The 20,928-nt window shown below is 47.8% G+C and overlaps 1 protein-coding gene across 3 annotated transcripts in view; it reads right to left on the bottom strand.

Annotated features, from left to right (window-relative positions):
- Positions 1-20,928, bottom strand: part of STRN3 (striatin 3) — a 900,588-nt gene that overhangs the window by 742,036 nt on the left and 137,624 nt on the right. For all 3 annotated transcript variants that reach the window (XM_085627373.1, XM_085627372.1, XM_085627371.1), the window contains exon 3: positions 9,323-9,396. In XM_085627373.1, the coding sequence (XP_085483499.1) occupies positions 9,323-9,396 (74 nt within the window). The remainder of the gene's footprint in view (positions 1-9,322; positions 9,397-20,928) is intronic.

Here is a 20,928-nt window from a genome sequence, read left to right on the forward strand (position 1 = left end):
GCTAAGAGTTCCAGGTGGTTGATGTGGAGCAGTTTTTGTTGGCTGGTCCATCTGCCCTGAGTGGTATGGTGGAGGAGGTGGGCTCCCCACCCCGTGAGAGATGCGTCTGTAGTTAGCACAACTTGTGGAAGAGGCTCTAAGAACGGTCTCCCTTTGGACAGGTTGATGGTGTTCCACCATTTCAGTGATCGAAGTGAGCGACTGTCCACCAACACCAGATCGGTAAGTTGTCCGTGAGCTTGGTTCCACTGTTGTGCTAAGCATTCTTGTAAGGGACGCATTTGAAGTTGTGCGTGTGGGACTATGGAGATGCACGACGCCATCATGCCTAGGAGCTGCATGAACACTCTTGCTGGAAGAGATGGATGAGTTTGAAATTGAGAGATGAGATTTTGTATACTGGCTATCCTGGCTGTGCTGGGATAGGCAATGGCTTTGGATGTATCTATGGTTGCTCCTAGATACTGATGTAAGTGGGAAGGTTGTAGGTGGGATTTGGGGTAGTTGATAGTGAATCCCAAATCGTGGAGAGTTTGAATCGTGCGATGAGTGTGGAGAACGCATTTTTGGTATGTATTGGCTTTTATGAGCCAATCGTCCAGATAGGGGAAGACATGGATCTGTTGTCTTCTGAGATGCGCTGCCACGACTGCTAGGCACTTGGTGAACACTCTGGGTGCTGTTGTTACTCCGAATGGGAGAACTGTAAATTGATAGTGTTGCCCATCTACCACAAATCGTAGATATTTTCTGTGAGCGGGATGCATAGGGATGTGAAAGTATGCGTCCTTGAGGTCCAATGTGGCGAGGAAGTCTCCCTGTTGTAAAAGTGGGAGGACTTGTTGGAGAGTGGTCATGTGAAAATGATCCGAATGTATATACTGGTTTAGTAGTCTGAGATCCAGTATGGGCCTTAGTGTTTTGTCCTTTTTGGGAATGAGGAAGTATAGAGAATATACCCCTTTTCCCTGATGTTGAAGGGGAACTGGTTCTATCGCATGTTTTTGTAACAGGGATTGAACTTCTTGTTTGAGGAGAGAGAGATGATGCGAGGACATTGGACGTTGTTTGGGCGGTATGTTTGGGGGGGATTGTATGAGTTCGAGGCAGTAGCCAGACTGGATAATTTGTCTTACCCACCTGTCTGTGGTGATGGAAGTCCAGACAGGCAGGAATTGTTGGAGTCGTCCCCCGACCGGAGTGGAATGGTCTGGGGGGAGTGGTGGTAAGTCACTGTTTGGTGGCTGGTGAGGTGCGGGTGTTGTTGTTATTGCCCCGTCCTCGACCTTTGTTATTGTTTCCCCTATAACCTCCCCGGAAGTAACCTCTGTTAGGGGATGTTTGTCCAGAATTTTTAAAGGTGGACGTGGTCTCAGTTGATGTGTTTTTGGAGCCTCCTCTATAAAAGGAGCGACGAAAGGAACCCCGGTTCTGGTGAGACTGCAGTGCTCCCATAGACTTGGCAGTTTCATTATCCTTTTTCATTTTTTCTAATGCAGTATCCACTGCAGGGCCAAATAGCTGCTCTTGGTTGAAAGGTTGAGCTAGAATTGCGGTTTGAACCTCCGGTTTAAAACCGGAAATACGGAGCCAGGCATGTCGTCTGAGTAAGACGCCAGTATTGACCGCTCTAGAAGCAGTGTCTGCTGCATCTAAGGCGCATTTAATGGAGGCATTAGATATTAATTTGCCTTCTTGGATGAGGTCAGAGGCCTGGGACTTAAAAGGTTCAGGCAGATGCTGCATAAGGTCCTCAAGTTGGTCATAATGCGCTCTATCATACCTGGCTAACAGGGCCTGGGTATTCGCAATACGCCAATGGTTAGCCGCCTGCGCGGCGACCAGTTTGCCCGAGGCTTCTAAAAGCTTAGACTCCTTGTCTGGGGGAGGCGTTTCTCCAGTTGTCTGAGAGTTAGCGCGCTTCCTGGCATTTGATACGACTAGGGAGTCTAAAGGGAGCTGGGCCTTAATGTATGCAGGGTCTTGCGGGGCTGGTCGGTACTTTTTTTTCGATGCGTGGGTTGAGCACCCTAGCTCGAACAGGGTCCTTAAAGACTTCAGTAGCATGCTTTATAACCCCTTTGATCATGGGCAGTATGTGGACAGTCTTTTGTGACTGCTCAAAGGTATCAAGGAGGAAGTCCTCTTCAATGGCGTCTGTGTGCATTGTAACGCCGTGGAATGTTGCTGCCCTATTTATAAGTTGGCCGTACCCTAGGTGGTCATCAGGAGGGGAGGGCTTGGAAGGGTAGGTAGTGGGGTCAGGCATGTCAGGTATAGGATAAGACCAGTCATCCATGGGTGCTGGGTCTGGGAACGTAAAAGGGTCGTTTGGGTCAGCAGGATCATCAAATAAATCAGGGTCCGCCCCTCCCCCTAAGTCATCATTATCATCCTGTGGAGGAGGTGAATGATAGGGAGATGGTAAAGGTAAAGGTAAAGGTAAAGGAGAAGCAGGAGGAGGAGGGGGGGACGGGTTAGGAGGTAAAACAGGAGAGGAAGGACGAAGTGGTGAAGTAGCACAGTCCTTTTTCCGTATGGGAGCTGGGGGAGGTGTAGTGTCCAGCTTCCGCTTTTTATATGGGATGGCAGTCACATGTCCCGTTTTAGGATTGATGTAGATCCGCTTCTGAGTAGGATCTGGTCGAAAAAGATCATCTGGCTCCGAAGGTGGTGTCTGTGACGTCCGCTTCGGGTCTTTATGAGCTTGTTTCGGCGGGGACGCAGTTTTCGGCTCCGATGATTTTTTCGGGTCCGATGGATTTTTCGGTGTCGACTGATTTTTCGGTGTCGACTGATTTTTCGGTGCCGACTGATTTTTCGGTGCCGACTGATTTTTCGGTGCCGACTGATTTTTCGGTGCCGACTGATTTTTCGGTGCCGACTGATTTTTCGGTGCCGACTGATTTTTCGGTGCCGACTGATTTTTCGGTGCCGACTGATTTTTCGGTGCCGACTGATTTTTCGGTGCCGACTGATTTTTCGGTGCCGACTGATTTTTCGGTGCCGACTGATTTTTCGGTGCCGACTGATTTTTCGGTGCCGACTGATTTTTCGGTGCCGACTGATTTTTCGGTGCCGACTGATTTTTCGGTGCCGACTGATTTTTCGGTGCCGACTGATTTTTCGGTGCCGACTGATTTTTCGGTGCCGACTGATTTTTCGGTGCCGACTGATTTTTCGGTGCCGACTGATTTTTCGGTGCCGACTGATTTTTCGGTGCCGACTGATTTTTCGGTGCCGACTGATTTTTCGGTGCCGACTGATTTTTCGGTGCCGACTGATTTTTCGGTGCCGACTGATTTTTCGGTGCCGACTGATTTTTCGGTGCCGACTGATTTTTCGGTGCCGACTGATTTTTCGGTGCCGACTGATTTTTCGGTGCCGACTGATTTTTCGGTGCCGACTGATTTTTCGGTGCCGACTGATTTTTCGGTGCCGACTGATTTTTCGGTGCCGACTGATTTTTCGGTGCCGACTGATTTTTCGGTGCCGACTGATTTTTCGGTGCCGACTGATTTTTCGGTGCCGACTGATTTTTCGGTGCCGACTGATTTTTCGGTGCCGACTGATTTTTCGGTGCCGACTGATTTTTCGGTGCCGACTGATTTTTCGGTGCCGACTGATTTTTCGGTGCCGACTGATTTTTCGGTGCCGACTGATTTTTCGGTGCCGACTGATTTTTCGGTGCCGACTGATTTTTCGGTGCCGACTGATTTTTCGGTGCCGACTGATTTTTCGGTGCCGACTGATTTTTCGGTGCCGACTGATTTTTCGGTGCCGACTGATTTTTCGGTGCCGACTGATTTTTCGGTGCCGACTGATTTTTCGGTGCCGACTGATTTTTCGGTGCCGACTGATTTTTCGGTGCCGACTGATTTTTCGGTGCCGACTGATTTTTCGGTGCCGACTGATTTTTCGGTGCCGACTGATTTTTCGGTGCCGACTGATTTTTCGGTGCCGACTGATTTTTCGGTGCCGACTGATTTTTCGGTGCCGACTGATTTTTCGGTGCCGACTGATTTTTCGGTGCCGACTGATTTTTCGGTGCCGACTGATTTTTCGGTGCCGACTGATTTTTCGGTGCCGACTGATTTTTCGGTGCCGACTGATTTTTCGGTGCCGACTGATTTTTCGGTGCCGACTGATTTTTCGGTGCCGACTGATTTTTCGGTGCCGACTGATTTTTCGGTGCCGACTGATTTTTCGGTGCCGACTGATTTTTCGGTGCCGACTGATTTTTCGGTGCCGACTGATTTTTCGGTGCCGACTGATTTTTCGGTGCCGACTGAGGTTTCGGTGCCGACTGAGGTTTCGGTGCCGATTGAGGTTTCGGTGCCGAATGAGTTTTCGGTGCCGATGGACTTTCAGGCATCGATGTTGAAGAACGTTTCGGTGCCGGTGGAGACTTCGGTGCCGAGGAACGTTTCTGTGCCGAAGGAGATTTCGGTCTTGGAGCCTGTTTCGGTGCCAACAATGGGTGTTTGGGTGCCGAGGGTGTTAAAGGCACAATTAGGTGAGGTTTGCTCGAGCCCGAGCCACCCACAGGCTTAGATGTCTTCGGAGCCGGGCCCGAGGGCGGGGCTTCTGAAGAGGATTTCCGGTCGCGACTGGGCCCAACTGGCGGAGTCTTGACCACTGCTTTTTTGGATGGGGCAGGGGCAGGGGGGGTGGTACTCACACGCTGCCCTGGAGTGATGAGGTCATCGGAATCGTCGGCTTCGGACACGATCTCGAGATCTTCGGTGTCGTCTTCGGGAACATCTTGAGCAAAGATGTCCTCCGGTTCTGGAGCTGGTTTGGCCATAATATGGCGTCGAGCTCTTCGGTCCCGGAGGGTCTTCTTCGAACGGAAAGCGGAACAAGCTGGACAGGTGGACTCGTTGTGTTCCGGCGACAGGCAGAGGTTGCAAACCTCGTGGTGGTCACTGTGGGGGAACTTCGCTCCACACTGGGGGCATTTTTTGAAGGGTGTCCTGTCCATCAGCCGCTTCCGGAACCGGTCCGAGTTGATGTCGACGTCGATGGAATACAGATCAAAGAGTTAAATCGATTGCTGGAAGTTTTCTGCTGGAGCGGAAAAAAGTTCATCCGAACCCAATGGCGGAAAAAAACAATCTGCCGATGGAGTGGATGCCCATGCGCACTGTTGTCCAGGGGAGGAGTCACCAACCTCGTGACCAAAGGCTTCTCCGAAGACAACAACAACCTGCAATCATCCGAGCCCAACACCAGATGGCGATCTTATCCTCAGTGTGTGACTCTGCAGCTCATATGCCTCGAACTTTAAGACACAGCTAGCGTCATCTAGTAGAGCGGCCTGAGCCACCGGCCAACACAAAGAAAGCAAAGATGAACCAGCAGCTTGAAGGACCCACGATGCAGCGACCAATGGGTGCAGGTGGAGACTCCAAAGCAGTATTTAATAATGCCTGAGGATCAAAGGCCACGATGCTGATGAGGGGTTCTCGTGCCCTAGCAGTAGGGTCAGCTACAGGAGACCAACACTGCATCACGGCTTGCCCCACTCACCGGCACAGTAGGTAACACGAAGACAAGCCCTCACCATCAGAGAGTGGGTCAGCAGGCTGTGTAGTGCCCAAGGCAATGAGCAGGGTCCATCACACTCGCCCACCCATAAGGTAATACCCCACAAACTAGGTGGGTGGAAGAACGTGCACGGTAAAACAAAACAAATTGCTCCCCCTTTCAACATGTATGCTGCCTGCTGGCAGGGAACCTCCTGCATATGTGCTGGAGGAAGACAGAGGGGAGAGAGAGGCGCGGTCACGGCTGCATGGAAACCAAAGCAAGAAACTTGAGCAAACATAAAAACAAACAACTGAGCCCACAACTCAGAGCAAAGCAAATTTAAGCACAGACGACAGGCATATCAACATAGAACATATGGAGGCCAAAGTATTTTCCAGCTTCAAGGGTGAAGAGGTGTTGCAGCTATTCATCGCTAAGTCCAAGAAAGATAGCAAAAGAATGGGAAAGTATCACTTCTTGCACAGGCTGCTTGGTGAGGAGGCAACAGAGTCTATGGGTGTGATAAAGAAAGTGACAAGGAGCAAGGACATGGCTAACATACCAAGGCAGTAAGAGGACAGGCAGAAAGAGGAACAGCAACCCAAAAATACAACGGGCAGGCTACAGAAAAACTGGCCCACCCACAGGTCAACGATCAAGAAGGCAGGGGTGACTTCATTATACAGAATCAATATTTTATTTATTTATAGAGTTTTATATAGCGCGGACATGACCCAAAGGTATCAGAGCGCTTTACAGTTGCATGATTTAGATCTTATAGTGAACAACGGGTACAGCAGTAATATACATATGGTTCCGGTACGTGTCTTTCGTATCAACCACAATAACAATTAGGTGTACACGGTACAACAGTAGTATTATACGAAAGGTTCTGATGTGTGCCTTCATATCATTATTATCAACATTACAAAAGATCCATTAGTTGTATTAGGGTAAGAACGATAAGAACGATACAAGGTCCCAATGTGCTGGGGCACCCCAAGGCCGCTCTGGACATTATCTTCAACATTGGCCAGAGCGGGTCGAGTAAGCTAATGGAGGAATGGGAAGAGCGTTGGGCTCTTCTTGCCAGTAAGAAGAAAAGCAACAGACCCCAAGACTACAATGTTTAGCTTTGAACGCATCAGACCTGGAAGCATCACTGGCATGCGTTTGAACCAGAGATTGGAAAGAAAAAGAAAAAAAGACAAGACATTTTTTTTATATAAAAATAATAAACAATGGAGTCTGTGTCCATGCACTGTCACTACTAAAGGAGGATTCACTGATACTTCATGACTCAAAAGACTTCTTTAAAAAGAAACAAGCTGAAACAGTCCCACAGTCCCAACACTAGATGGGAGGAGTATGCAGAGCATATGTATCTACAGTCACACACACACTGCAAACATTTCTATATATACATACACACATACATACATACATATACATTACATATATTTATATATAGGGGCTGCTCTATTGTTTAAGTAGACAGGCTGGCACTAGGTACAGCAAAGGGTAAGCCAGTTCTCCAACTGGTTTTCCAGGGGCGTGTGGCCCCCCTTGGTATCCACACTTCTGGCTTGGGCTACAGGGGTTCTGCTGTGTTGGGATGGGGCAGAATGATGCATTTTGGAATAGCCATTTGTCAGACTTCCCAGGAAGGGGTCATCAGAAGGGGAAAACCTGATAGCCCATTGGCTACCAACCACATCATACCCTGAGGACATTTTCTGTACCTAAATAAGAACCCCTGGCACCCATAACTCACATCTCGACTGGAAGGAGGACTGAAGGAGGACTGCCAGCATCACCGTGGAATCAGCAAAGAGAAGCTGCACCAGCATGGACTGCACTTGCTGAACCTGGTGGCTAGCAAAGTAGAGGGACTGTGTCTGCTGCGTCCTGCTCAAGGAGAAGCAGTCTCCAGTGATTAAAAGCCAAGAGACTCCAAGGGTCAGTGAGCCTCCTGTCCACGGCATAGGGACACAACAACTGAGAAGCCTTTCGGGGCAAGTTGGTAGCCCAAAGTCTTCAACCCACTGCAAACCGGTGCCGTGCAACACAAGGGACCATTACTAGACACACAAAGTTGCATCTGAGTTCAGTGTGCCTGGGAGTGTCATTGAAGTGCAGCTGAGACTCCAGGGGACGAGTTATCGACCCAGAAAGGCTTGACGTATGACCGCAATACTGGGTGAGCGGTAGTTCGGTAGTGACTGGGCTTCTGTCAGCATTGCGAGGACTTCGAGGGGTATAGTCTCTGTGATGAGGACCTCCTCACCCCCCTTAGTGGACTAAGGAGTAGTCACAGCAAGATCCAGTCGACGCATTGCATCCACAGCACTCGCTGTGCATCTTCAGCACCCTTCATCCCTTGCATCAGGACCATTTCCAAAGGAAAGCCCAGCAAAGAATAAAGGTGCCCAGAACTGGTTGAAGACTGCATCACCTGCTAAGCTAACTGTCTGAGGATCTTGGTAGTCCCCCTGACTGGTTCCCTACTGGAGCCGGTCACCTAAAGTTATTCTAAGTGACGACATTAAACTTTGCCTAAACTTTTTGGTGAAAAAGGTTGTCAAATTTGCCAACGCTTGTTCACCGTTTAGTGAATTAACTTGATTATATATTCCCCGTCCCATGCTGCAATCTCAGCAAATGTGAAAAATAAAATAATAAAATTAAGTCATTACCATTTTATTTTTCAATCTGAGACGAGCAGAGTATGTAGGCAGGCCATTGCTACTGACTGGCAGCAGGTAGGAGTGGTGGGCACTTTAGTTTAAAGTGTGCATGTCACTTTTGCCAGTTGTCTTGCGACGGACAGCCTAACAAGCACACTTTACATCTCTCCAACTCAAGCTTTGTTAGACAGCTGGGTGAACAGGCACAGTGCCTAAAGGAGCATTGAGCCAGCCTGCTCCAACTAATCCTGGTGTTTCTCTCATACGGACTCATTTTGTTAATCGCATGAGTGCAGCATCTGGAATGATTAGGGGAATTGACACTGGGAGCCATGGAATGCCAGGATGGAGATGAACACCGAGAAAGTGGGTAAGTACGCTTTTTTTTTTTGACTTAGAAGTTGACTCACTGACCGGCACTGTGAGAAACTCGCACTACCTTCAGCCTCAACTCCAGACCTCTCAATCATGGCCATTATAAACACAGCTTAAACGGGACCACGATTGGGAGCATTGGCGTTGAGTGTAAGGGCACTGCCGGTTTCCATCACTGGCCGACAGTGGGTCAAAATATTCGCCCCACCAAATTAATTTACCAGCAGAAGCCTCTGTTAAAACCACAATTCTCTCCATAGTCTCAAAGTCTTCCACATCGAAAGGTTGCTAAAAATTATTTAGGCACTGTATTGAAACAGCAGCAATTTGTTTTCTTGTTTACCACATATATACTTAAGAAATACAGTAAAATTAACTATTTAAGGGTTGTTCCCTTTGAAGCAAATCACATTTAAATCCCTATGGAAGCCACACTGGTCGTCAACCGGCGTGGAAATCTAATCCAGTGTAAGAAACCTGAAGAAGATTTTCCAACCGGGGAGGGGTGGAATTGTCAACTATGCTTTGAGATTACTGATGTTTCTGGAATTCAGAAGTGTGATAGTAGAATAGGAATTTGAAAGCCACAAAACAGGAGTACAAAGCATAATTATATTCATATCTCTCAAACTAGAAACTGTATGCATGGTCAGTAAATAACACATTTTAAACTTTTATCAAATAAAAGAGAACCACATGATCTATTATTTGAACTCTGTAAAACTTACCCGCTTCAAATGTTGGCATTCTCATGTCACCTTGGTTCAGCTCGGTGCCATATTTTAATTTATGATATTTTGTCCTGAAAACACAAGCACAATCAGCAAGTTAGCAAAAACGGACCTTCCACAAATGATACAAGCATTAAAATGCATTACATTAGAACGTATTAATGAGCAAAGGATCAGCATACTTATGTTTAAAGACCGTGCTAAGTGTGAAAAGGAACAAAAGGTCACTTACCTCTAACTAGTTCGACATGGAGGGCATCCTTCCTACACTCACGTTTTGAATATATCTTTTGAAATCATCTAGTTTGTAGACTCCCCTGATGCAACTTTTAAGGATTTCATTAAACATTATATATTCCAAAGCAGAACAAGAACTCCAAGGCAGGACGTTACTGTACAGTGATCATGTAAGAGGATGTCTCACCTACATGGGAATCCGTCAAACAGTAATAAGAGCAGGAGATCTGCACAGAACGCTAGGTCGCAGCCTTACACCCATCAGCTTAGGAAAGAAACGGTTTACTCACACAATAGTTTAGCTGCTTGGAAGTTTTCTACATTCACATTATTAATCCAGCAAAATGTGGACGAGTTCGGATATATAAGGAACGAGTGAATGCCCTTTCTTAGGGGGATTCGACCATAGGCAGAGTTTTCTATTCAGCGTGAGCCCCATCGCCCAGGGTTTTGCCTCGATCAGCAGATGAAAACAAGTTACTTACCTGTAACTTTGGTTCTCCAGTATTGGTAACTTTCATAGATTCCCATAGCTTGTATCATTCCCCGTCATCGGAATGGGGGTCTCGGTAAATAGAAAATAACATAGCAGTATATACTAAAGAGAAAGATAGGCCTAGGCCTCATCTCATTTCGTAGCATATCCACCTCTTTTTGTAAAAGAGACCAAACTAAAGCAACAACCAATCAGATTAGCCTCACCCCATAGAACCTCACAGAGAGCCTCAGATTTTCGTAGCCGTTGTGTAACAGAGTAACCAAATTTGCTGAAGGCTGAGCTTTCCCAAGGGAGGTGGGTGGGCGCATGGAAATCTATGAAAGTTACCAATACTGGAGAACCAAAGTTACAGGTAAGTAACTTGTTTTCTTACTCCAGTATTGGAACTTTCATAGATTCCCATAGCTTGTATCAGAGTAGTTAGCAGTTAGCAACAATGCACATTTTGTGAAATAAATACTGGTATAACCCTGTATGTATAGTCACATAAGCAGTAACCAGATATGCAAAACATCAGTTAGAAAACATCATATGAGACAAAATGTGCAATAGCAATAAACAGGAAGGAGGGTTAGAAGGGAAAGCTCACCGCTCACTGGAAGAGGTTCCTGAGGACTGCTTGTCCCACTGTTGTCTCGCTCCGCGTGGAAGAGTCCAAGCAGTAATGCTTCGTGAATGTATGGGCACTGCTCCATGTAGCCGCCCTGCAAATGTCCTTGATCGGCACTCCAGCGAAAAGAGCAGCAGACGATGAAACTGATCTTGTGGAGTGCGCCCGGAAAACTCTAAAGAGTCCTTTTAAAAATTGTTTGACAATTCTTGCCGACCAGAGAGGAGGACCAGAAGCCGTCCGTCTGAATCTAGAGATCGCAGCCAGGTGCACTTTGATAGAAGAATGAGCAAGACCTGACTTAGCCAGAGACAAAATGTAAGGTAAGATTTGATGAGGAGCAGAAGAAAAAGGACGGATGTTCTCTCGGCAGCACCACACGCAGAAATGTTTCCATTTGGAACGATAGGTTTTATTCGTACTCTGTGCACGGACCTGAGCTAGCACTTCCTTACATTCCTGAGGAATATCTAAGTTCTGAAATTCTCGGTGTTAAGGAGCCACGCAGTCAACTGCAGTGAGCTCGGATCTGGAGTCACCACTTGGCCCTGGGACATCATCAATTGAGAGGGAATTGCCCGCAGATTAATTGGATGATCCTGAGAGAGTAGGAGGGGCTCCGTGAACCAAAACTGGCAGGGCCACGCTGGTGCTACTAGCATCATTGTGCATGGTTCTGCTTTGATCTTCCTGAACAACCTTGGAATTATGGAATTGTCGGAAAGGTGTAGACAAATGTGCTTGACCAGGCCATCGAAAGCGCATTCCCCAACGACCCTTGATGGCGTTCCCTGCTTGCGTAAAAGTGGCATTTTTTGTTCTCTGGAGTGGCGAACAGGTCTATGGACGGAGTAACCCAACGATTGAAAACCTTCAAGTGCGTTTTGATCCAACTCCCACTCGTGACAGACAGACTTCAGACGGCTCACTCGTGACAGACAGACTTCAGACGGCTCAACGTATCTGCTGTCGTGTTGAGGGTACCCGGAAGATGTTCTGCTGAAAGAGCAACATGGTGATGAATCGCCCACTCCCAAATCACTTGGGCCTGAAATTGAACACGGACAAGACGGAAGTCCCCATCCTGGGGCCGTCGCCCTCCGCATGGGACAACTCCTGGTGGCCCCCGGCCCTAGGCACCGCACCCAAGCCAACGGACCACGCACGCAACCTGGGCGTCATCCTGGACTCCTCCCTATCGATGACCAGACAAGTCAACGCCGTCTCCTCATCTTGCTTCCACACCCTCCGCATGCTCCGCAAGATCTTCCGATGGATCCCGTCCGAGACCAGGAAGACGGTCACCCAGGCCCTCGTCACCAGCAGACTAGACTACGGAAACACCCTCTACGCCGGTACAACAGCCAAGCTTCAGAAGAGACCTCAGCGTATCCAGAACGCCTCCGCCCGACTCATCCTGGACGTCCCACGACGCAGCCACATCTCGAGCCACCTGAGAGGCCTGCACTGGCTCCCGGTCAACAAAAGGATCACGTTCAGACTCCTCACCCACGCACACAAATCCCTCCACGACCTGGGCCCAAGATACCTCAACGACCGCCTGACCTTCTACACGCCCACCCGCCAGCTACGATCCGTGAATCTCGCCCTCGCCGTCGTCCCTCGCGTCCAGAGAGCCACCGCCGGAGGAAGATCCTTCTCCTACCTGGCGGCCAAGACATGGAACTCCCTGCCCGTCCACCTGCGGCTGACCCAGGACCACCTCGCCTTCAGGAAACAGCTCAAGACCTGGCTGTTCGAGCAGTAGCAGACCCCCTCCCCCAAGCGCCTTGAGACCCTTCCGGGTGAGTAGTGCGCTATATAAATTCCATGATTGATTGATTGGCCTCTTTGGAGAGCAGCTGAGATCAAGTTCCACCCTGTTTGTTCACATAGTGCATAGCCATCGTGTTGTCTGTACGGACTACGACGGTTGAATTCCGTATTCGTGGAAGGAAAGCCTGTAACGCTAGCCGAATTGCTTTGAGTTCCAGAAGGTTGATGTGGAGAATGCGTTGTTCGGGCGTCCAGTGGCCGCTCACTTGAAGGTCTTGCAAGACCGCTCCCCAGCCTTCTAGAGAGGCGTCTGTTGTAAGTATCAAAGGAGCTGGAGCAACTGTGAAAGTGAGACCCTTCGAGATATTGACCCTGATCATCCACCAGCTGACCGCCTCTTTCATAAGAGGAGTGACAGTTAGCTTGTTGTCGAACGATCCCTCTGCTTGGCGCTACTGCATGTTTAGTTGCTCCTGGAGCGGACGCATACGAATTCTGCAATGCGGAATTTATGGAATGCAAGATGAGATTGATCCTAGAAGAGATTTGTATTAGGTGAACAGACAGAGACCGTCTTGTTTGTAAACGACGGCGGAGGAAATTAATCTGTCCTGTCTTTCCTCTGATGGAAAAGCCTTGCAAGAAGTCGTGTCCAGAATGGACTCCAGAAACTTGGCCGACCTGGAAGGATAGAGGACTGATGTGTCTCTGTTCAGCTTAAGTCCCAGATGTTGGAAAAGTTGAATGCAACTTTCGACTGCCTTCATAGTTGCCTGAGACGATGGTGCATTCACCAACCAGTCGTTCAGGTAAGGGAAAACTTGTAGCGATTGTTTTCTGAGAAACGCTGCAACTGGTGCAATACCTTTGTGAATATCCGCAGCGCGGATCAGAGTCCAAAAGGCAGGACTTTGAATTAAAAGTGGCTCTTGGCTACTGTAAAGCGTAGAAACCTTGTGTGGGCTGGGTGGATCGGAACATGGAAGAATGCGTCCTTGAGATCCAGAGTGGCCATGTAATCGCCAGGGTTGAGAAGCTTCAAAATGTCCTGTAGGGATACCATCCAAAACGATAATTTTATGAGATAGGTGTTGAGCTCCCTCAGGTCTAAAATTGGACCCTACTTTTCTACTCTCTTTCGAACGAGAAAGAACTGGGAATAGAATCCTGCGCCTCGTTGGGACAGAGGCACCGGTTCTATTGCTCCTTTGAGAAGCAGTTGGTGAGCTTCTAGACGTAGAAGGTGTAGATGTTTGGATTCGGTGGCGCGAGGGGCTCTGGATGGTGGAAGGTGTTGAAACTCCAGCATGTGGCCAAACCGGATGATACTGAGGACCCACCGATCCAATGTGATCTCCCAGTTGTGCAGGCATTGTGATATCCTGCCCCCGACTGGTGTTACAGGGGACGAAGGAACAGTAGACAGAGCCTGAACACCGCTATTGACATTTAGAAGTATCTCTTCCCCGACGTCCCTGTCGTCCTCTTGAAGGCTGGCGAGAGAAAGACGACGATTGGCGCTGAGAATACTGGGGTCTATAAGATTGCGCTTGTTGAGAATAGGAGGAATAGCGCTGCTGTTGATCACCACCTTTGTACGAAGAAAAACCTCTCCCTCTTGCACCACGGAAAGGTACTTTACGGTAATGCAAGGTCCCAAGGGACCTTGCCGTATCTGTATCATTTTTTATTTCCTGCAGTGCATCGTCCACATGCTTGCCAAAAAGCATTTCTCCATCAAACGGTAGGTCTATGATTTTATTTTGAACCTGCGGGCGAAACCAGGTGGCCCGAAGCCAACCTTGCCGTCTAAGGACTGCAGCACCAGCCAAAACGCAAAAAGCAGTGGTAGCAATGTCCATAGCGCAATCTATGATCTTTGAAGAACGATCTCCTTCCTCCAGAATCTTCTTTGCATCAGCCTTAGATTTCTCTGATAGCTGGCCAATGTATGGAGATAAATCGCACCACATTTGGCGATCATATCGTCCCAGAATCGCTAAGGGGTTTGATGCCCTGACAAGATGGCTGGACATAGAAGAGAATCTTATTCCCACATTGTCTAGTCGCCTACCCTCCTTATCCGGTGGTGTGGTAAGGGGCGCCGACGGATTCTTCGACTTTCTTTGGGCCGCTTGAGATATGACAGAATCCGGCTTTGGTTGGCCAACCAGACAAGCGAGAACATCAGCAGGAGCCTTATATTTGTTCTCCAGCCGCAGAAGAACAGAGATGACGGTAGCTGGAGACCGCATCACCTTAATCCCCTCACTCCATATGTGTTCCACAATCGGGAAAGAACAGACCGACTTTTTAAAGGGTTCTTTAAAATCATAAAGAAAGCATTCTGATTGTTCAGAAGGTATGGGAAGGTCAAACAGTTTGGAAGCCCTCTCCATGAGGTTATAGAAACCTCCAATGTCCGCTGGAGGAGAATCCACAGGATCCGGCTACGGTGAAGTGGGATCCGGAATGACGTAGTCGTCCCATTCCCTACCTGGATCTGGGGCTTATCCTACGCCCTAGTCATCGTCTGATGAATCGTCATGCCCGTGACGACATTCTGGTGACGTTCTGATGGTTCCTGGTCCGAAGGTTGTGGAAGCTGAGGAACTACCATAGTCGGAGGTGGCAGTGATGGAACCTGCACTGATTGTTGGTCAGAGGGATGTGATGGAAACCTCCTCTTATAATCCAACAACATGAGCTGCAGATCTGTAATGAGCGAAGACGGCATGGCTATCATGCCCTGCTGCAACTGTTACTGTGGTCTTGTTTTTGGCATGTATTGTTGCTTGTCCAAAACATAGTCTTCCGAGTCGGAGTCCTGGTATTTTACTCGTAATTGGGATGGACTATATGCATCCCCATAAGGACCATCCTCCTCATCTGAAAATTCCTCCTTTTCTAAAAGGAGTGCCGGAGGTAATGGTGTCACCCTCCGAGGAGATGTCATCTCTAGTGTAATCTTTCTTTTAATTGAAATTGCCACTTTTTTTAATCGTCGACTATGTCGACGAAGTCGTCGGAGGAGGAGGAATCGCCGATGAAATTTGGACCGTTGACGACGATGGAATGATAGTCGACGGAACCGTTGACAAGCTCGTCGTCAATACCACTGTAGATGACTACGTCGTCGCTGACACCATCGTCGACGTCATCCTCGTCGACGTAGATGTAGTCATCATCGTCATCGACGTTATAACTGGCATTAGCTGTAGCGTCAACGGTGTTGCTGTCGAAGAAAGTTGTCGTCGATGCTCTCGTCGCCGGAGCTGGAACTAACATCAGGTGAATCTTTGATGTCGACGTACCTGAAGCTGTTGTCGACTGACGGATTTTCTTTGAGTTTTCCCCTCTGGAGGTACTGAAGCTGGTTTTTTGAACAGCTTTTGTTTCCCAGATGGTGGAGGGGAAATAGAAAGACCCTGGCTCGCCTTTTGAGTAGAAAGTACCTCAGAAACCCGTCCTTCCCTCTCCTTTGCACCTCGGTGAGGAGATTTTAAGGGACTGCGCCTGTCAGCCCTATCAGAGGTCTTTTTCAAGGCCTTAACAGGGGGGTCAGTTGAAGAAGAAGACCTACCACTTTTTTGGGATCTCCTCGAAGATGTTGCAGAGGAGGTCTCATCGCTATCACTGGATACAGTCTCTTTTCGTGACTTTAGCTTTTGTAGCCAGGTTAGTAAACATCCCTCGCGGTCTCTAAGGGTCTTTGATGAGAAGGTCCGACAGATTTTACAGTCCATGGCCTTGTGGTCAGGGTACAAGCGATAAATGCAATCTTTATGCTTGTCCTCCACATAAAGCCTTTTCTTTGAACAAGTGGCACAAGCTTTAAATAAAGCCTTTTTCTTCTTGTCTGACATCCTGAAGAGAAATAGCAGTGAAAGATTTAAAAAAATCCAGAAGTTGAAGAGAAATCTGAGCAGAGCTCAGAGGAGACTTCCTTAGCACAACGTGCAGTAGAAAATCTGAGGCTCTCTCAGTGAGGATCTATGGGGTGAGGCTAATCTGATTGGTTGTTGCTTTAGTTTGGTCTCTTTTACACAAAGAGGTGGATATGCTACAAAATGAGATGAGGCCTAGGCCTTTCTTTCGCTTTTGTATATACTGCAATGTTATTTTTCTATTTACCGAGACTCCCATTCCAACGACGGGGAATGATACAAGCTATGGGAATCTATGAAAGTTTCAATACTAGAGTAAGATGGAGATTTGTGAGAAACAGAAATAGATGTCCATGTAAGCAGTATCTACATAAGATAATACTGGAACAGATAAAGGTAGCCGAGGAGGTGGGTGGGCATGTGTGGATCTGCAGCTCTACATGCAAAGAACAGATGCATACTGGTAAGTAGCATTTTCCGTTCGAGGCATATGAGCTGCAGATCACACTGTGCATAGATTGCATAGCAGTATTCCTCCTTAGCGGCGACCACCAGTATCTGTTGCAGTAGTTTGAAATAGCGTTTTGAGTACATGAGTACAGCTTGGCCCACACTAGCTTGTTGTTTTGCCTGCACAGCTACACAGTAGTGTTTTGTCAATGTGTGCGGTGTAGACCATGTAGCTGCTTTGCAGATGTCATCTAAGGGAAGGTTCCCTAAAAATGCCATTGAAGCCCCTATCTTTCGAGTAGAGTGGGCTTTAGGGAGAATAGACAGTGTACGTTTTGCTTTGTGATAGCATATTTGTATACATTTGACAATCCACGTTGCAATGCCAGATTTTGATATGGGATTGCCTTTATGTGGTGGTGAGAAGGATACCAAAAGTTGTTTTGCGAAAAGGTTTTGTTCTGTCAATATAGCAAAGGAGTGCTCTTTTTACGTCTAGGGTAGGAAGAGCTATTTCTGCTGTTTATGGTTGCGAGAAGAACACTGGCATCTCAACAGATTGGTTGAGATGGAAGGGAGAAATAACTTTAGGAAGGAATTTGTCCTGAGAACCACTTTGTTATGATGGAGTTGTAAAAATGGTTCTTGAATAGTTAGAAGAGTCAGTGAGCTACAGGCACTAAGATGTAATGGCCACAAGGAAAGCGGCTTTCCATGTAAGAAACTGTAGCTCGCATTTATGTAGAGGTTCGAATAATCTTGTAAGGACGATGTTTAAATTCCACTGGGGAGGGAGGTACCCTGGGAGGAATTATTCTTTTGAGGCCTTCCATGAATGCTTTAATGGCAGGCACCCTGAACAGTGACAGATGTTGTCTATTTTGTAGGTAGGCTGCAATGGCAGCGAGATGTAATCTAATTGATGTGTATGCTAGATTACATCTTTGAAGATGCAGTAGGTAGAATACGATGTGCTGAGTGAAGGCATCTAGAGGATTGTTGTTGTTATTGTTATAGTATACAACAAATATTTTCCACTTGGCTGCATAGCAGTCCCTAGTGGTGGGGCGCCTAGCTTCTTTGATGACGTTCATGCAATCAGGTGGAAGATTGAGATAACCAAACTCTAGGACTTCAGGCACCAGATCGAGCTGTGCTGGATCTGGGTGTCTAATCTCTCCATGGTTCGGTGTTAAGAGGTGTGGGGAGAGCCGTAGTTTTTGGTGCAGGACTACTGATAGTTCCAGCAATGTTGTGTACCAGGGTTGTCTGGCCCATGTTGGAGCAACTAGGATCAGTGTTAGCGACTGTTGTTGCAGCTTGCACACCACTAATGGAATGAGTGGGAGAGGTGGAAAAGCGTAGGCAAATCTGCCTGACCAATTCATCCATATCGCATTGTCTTTGGACAATGGGTGTGGATATCTGGTGGGGAAGCTTGGGCATTTTGTGTTGTAATGTGTGGCGAAGAGATCTATCTCTGGCTGCCCCCATATTTGGGGGAACGGTTGAAGAACTAGTGGGTGAAGTTCCCACTCGTCAATCCGTTGTCTGCCGACTTAACAGATCTGCCTTCTGATTTTGAATTCCTGGGAGATGTTAGGCTAACAGGAATATGTTTTGAGGAATGGCCCATCTCCATATGCTCTGTGCTAGCTGAGAGAGCTGGAGAGGGTGCGTCCTCTCCCCCCCCCACCCCCACCCCCACCCCCACCGTTTTTGTAAATAGTACATTGCGTTCATATTGTCAGTGCGGACTAAGACAGCTTTGCCGGACATCTGTTTCTCTAATGATTTTAATGCCAGAAAGATTGCTAGTAACTCCAAATGATTGATGTGGAGTAGCCGTTGCTGAGGTGTCCATGTGCCCTGTATGGTGTTATGAAGTAGATGGGCTCCCCAGACGGTGAGCGATGCGTCTGCTGTTAGCACAATCAGTGGAACTGGCTCTAGGAACGGTCGCCCTTTTGAAAGGTTTTGGGAGTTCCACCACTGTAGAGCGCGATGTGTGTGGCCGTCCACCAACACCAGATCTGTTAACTGACCTTAAGCTTGGTTCCACTGACGAGCCAGGCATTCCTGTAAGGGGCGCATCTGGAGTCTTGCATGAGGTACTATGAATATGCAAGAAGCCATCATCCCTATGAGTTGCATGAACACTCGAGCTGGGAGTGAGTGTTGCGGCTGCAATCTTGTTAGAAGGGCTTGCATGCTTACTACCCTGGCTGGACTGGGATAAGCAAGGCCCTTTGAGGTGTTTATTGTGGCGCCCAGATATTGTTGGATGTGGGATGGTTTGAGGTGCGACTTTGCGAGGTTTATGGTAAACCCTAAATCGTGAAGTAGTTGGATTGTGACGTGTGTGTTATTTACACACTGGGTATGTGACTTGGCTTTTATGAGCCAGTCGTCCAAATATGGGAAGACATGTATTTGGTGTCTTCTTAGGTGGGCTGCCACTGCTGCCAGACATTTTGTGAAGACTCTGGGTGCTGTGGCGATTCCGAATGGGAGAACCTTGAACTGGTAATAGTGTCCGTCCACCACAAATCGAAGATATTTCCTGTGAGCGGGGTGAATGGGAAAGTAGGTGTCCTTGAGATCTAATGTGGCAAGGAAGTCGCCTTGTTTGAGTAGCGGGAGGACCTATTGAAGAGTGACCATATGGAAATGGTTCCGTCCTTCTTTGGAATGAGGAAGTACAGGGAGTAAACCCGTGTGTTTTGGTGATGAAGGGGAACTGGTTCTATGGCATGTTTTTGTAAGAGGGAAAGTACTTCTTGTTCTAGAAGCGTTAAGTGGTCTGTTGACATTGGACGCTTTTTGGGTGGTATTTTTGGGGGGGTGGAAGTGAGTTCGAGGCAGTAACCTGATTGGATGATTTATCTCACCCACCTGTCTGTGGTGATGTCGTTCCAGACAGGCAGGAACTGTAGAAATCTTTCCGTGACCAGAGTAGAGTGGTCCGGTAGGAGTGGAAGGAAGTCACTGTTTAGGGGTGGAGGGGGTATGAGTATTGGTAGTTTAGCCTCTACTTTTGTTATTGCCCCTGCAGCCTCCTCTGTAGTAGCGTCTGTTAGATGAGGTCTGGGTGAGACTCTTGTAGGAAGTGGAGGGGTTATCAGTGGTAAAACGTCTAGAGGCGCCCCTATAAGAGGAGCGACGAAAGGAACTTCTGGGAGCTTGAGATTGCAAAGCTCCCATTGATTTGGCAGTGTCTGTATTCTTTTTCATCTTTTCTAAAGATAAATCTACAGTAGGCCCAAATAAGTGTTCCTGGTCAAATGGTTGATTTAATATGGTGGTTTGAACCTCGGGTTTAAAGCCGGAAATGCGTAGCCAGGCATATCTGCGTAAAAGGACACTGGTATTAATAGCCCGGGATGCTGTATCTGTGGCATCCAGAGCACAATGAATGGAGGTGTTCGTTATGAGCTTGCCTTCCTGGATGAGATCATTCGCTCGTGTTTTGTTTTGGTCTGGAAGGTGTAGTAGTGTCTCTAGCTCGTCGTAGTGTGCCCTATCATATCTTGCAAGCAAAGCCTGTGTGTTGGCAATCCTCCATATGTTAGCTGCTTGGGACGCCGTTCTTTTACCAGGCACGTCCAGCAGTTTTGATTCTTTATCAGGAGGTGGGGAATCTCCTGTGGTTTGTGAATTACCCCTTTTCCTGGCATTGGAGACCACTAAGGAATCTAAGGGTACTTGTCCTTTAATATAAACAGGATCAGCTGGAGCAGCTTTGTACTTTTTTTCTACCCTGGGGTTGACGACTCTGGCCCTTACAGGGTCCTTAAACACTTCAGGAGTGTGTTTGATTACCCCTTTTAACATCGGGAGAATGGCAGTGAACCTTTGGGAGGGTGTGAAAGTGTCCATGAGGAAATCTTCCTCTACAGGGTCTGTGTGTAAGTTCACCCCGTGTTATTCTGCTGCCCTGTGTATAAGCTGAGTGAACCCTATAGTGTCCTTAGGAGGGGATGGCCTAGATGAGTAGATGTCGTCCTGAGGTGTGTCTGGGACATCTGGTTTGTCATAATCCTCCCATGGGTCTTTTAGGGTACCAGGAGGACTGGGTTCCCCAAAGGTTGATCATCCACTAGGTCTTCAGAGGTGTCATCATCATCCGGAGGTGGAGGAGATG

The sequence above is a fragment of the Triturus cristatus genome, chromosome 9 (genome assembly GCF_964204655.1).
Source record: "Triturus cristatus chromosome 9, aTriCri1.1, whole genome shotgun sequence".
NCBI classification, from domain to species: Eukaryota; Metazoa; Chordata; class Amphibia; order Caudata; family Salamandridae; genus Triturus; species Triturus cristatus.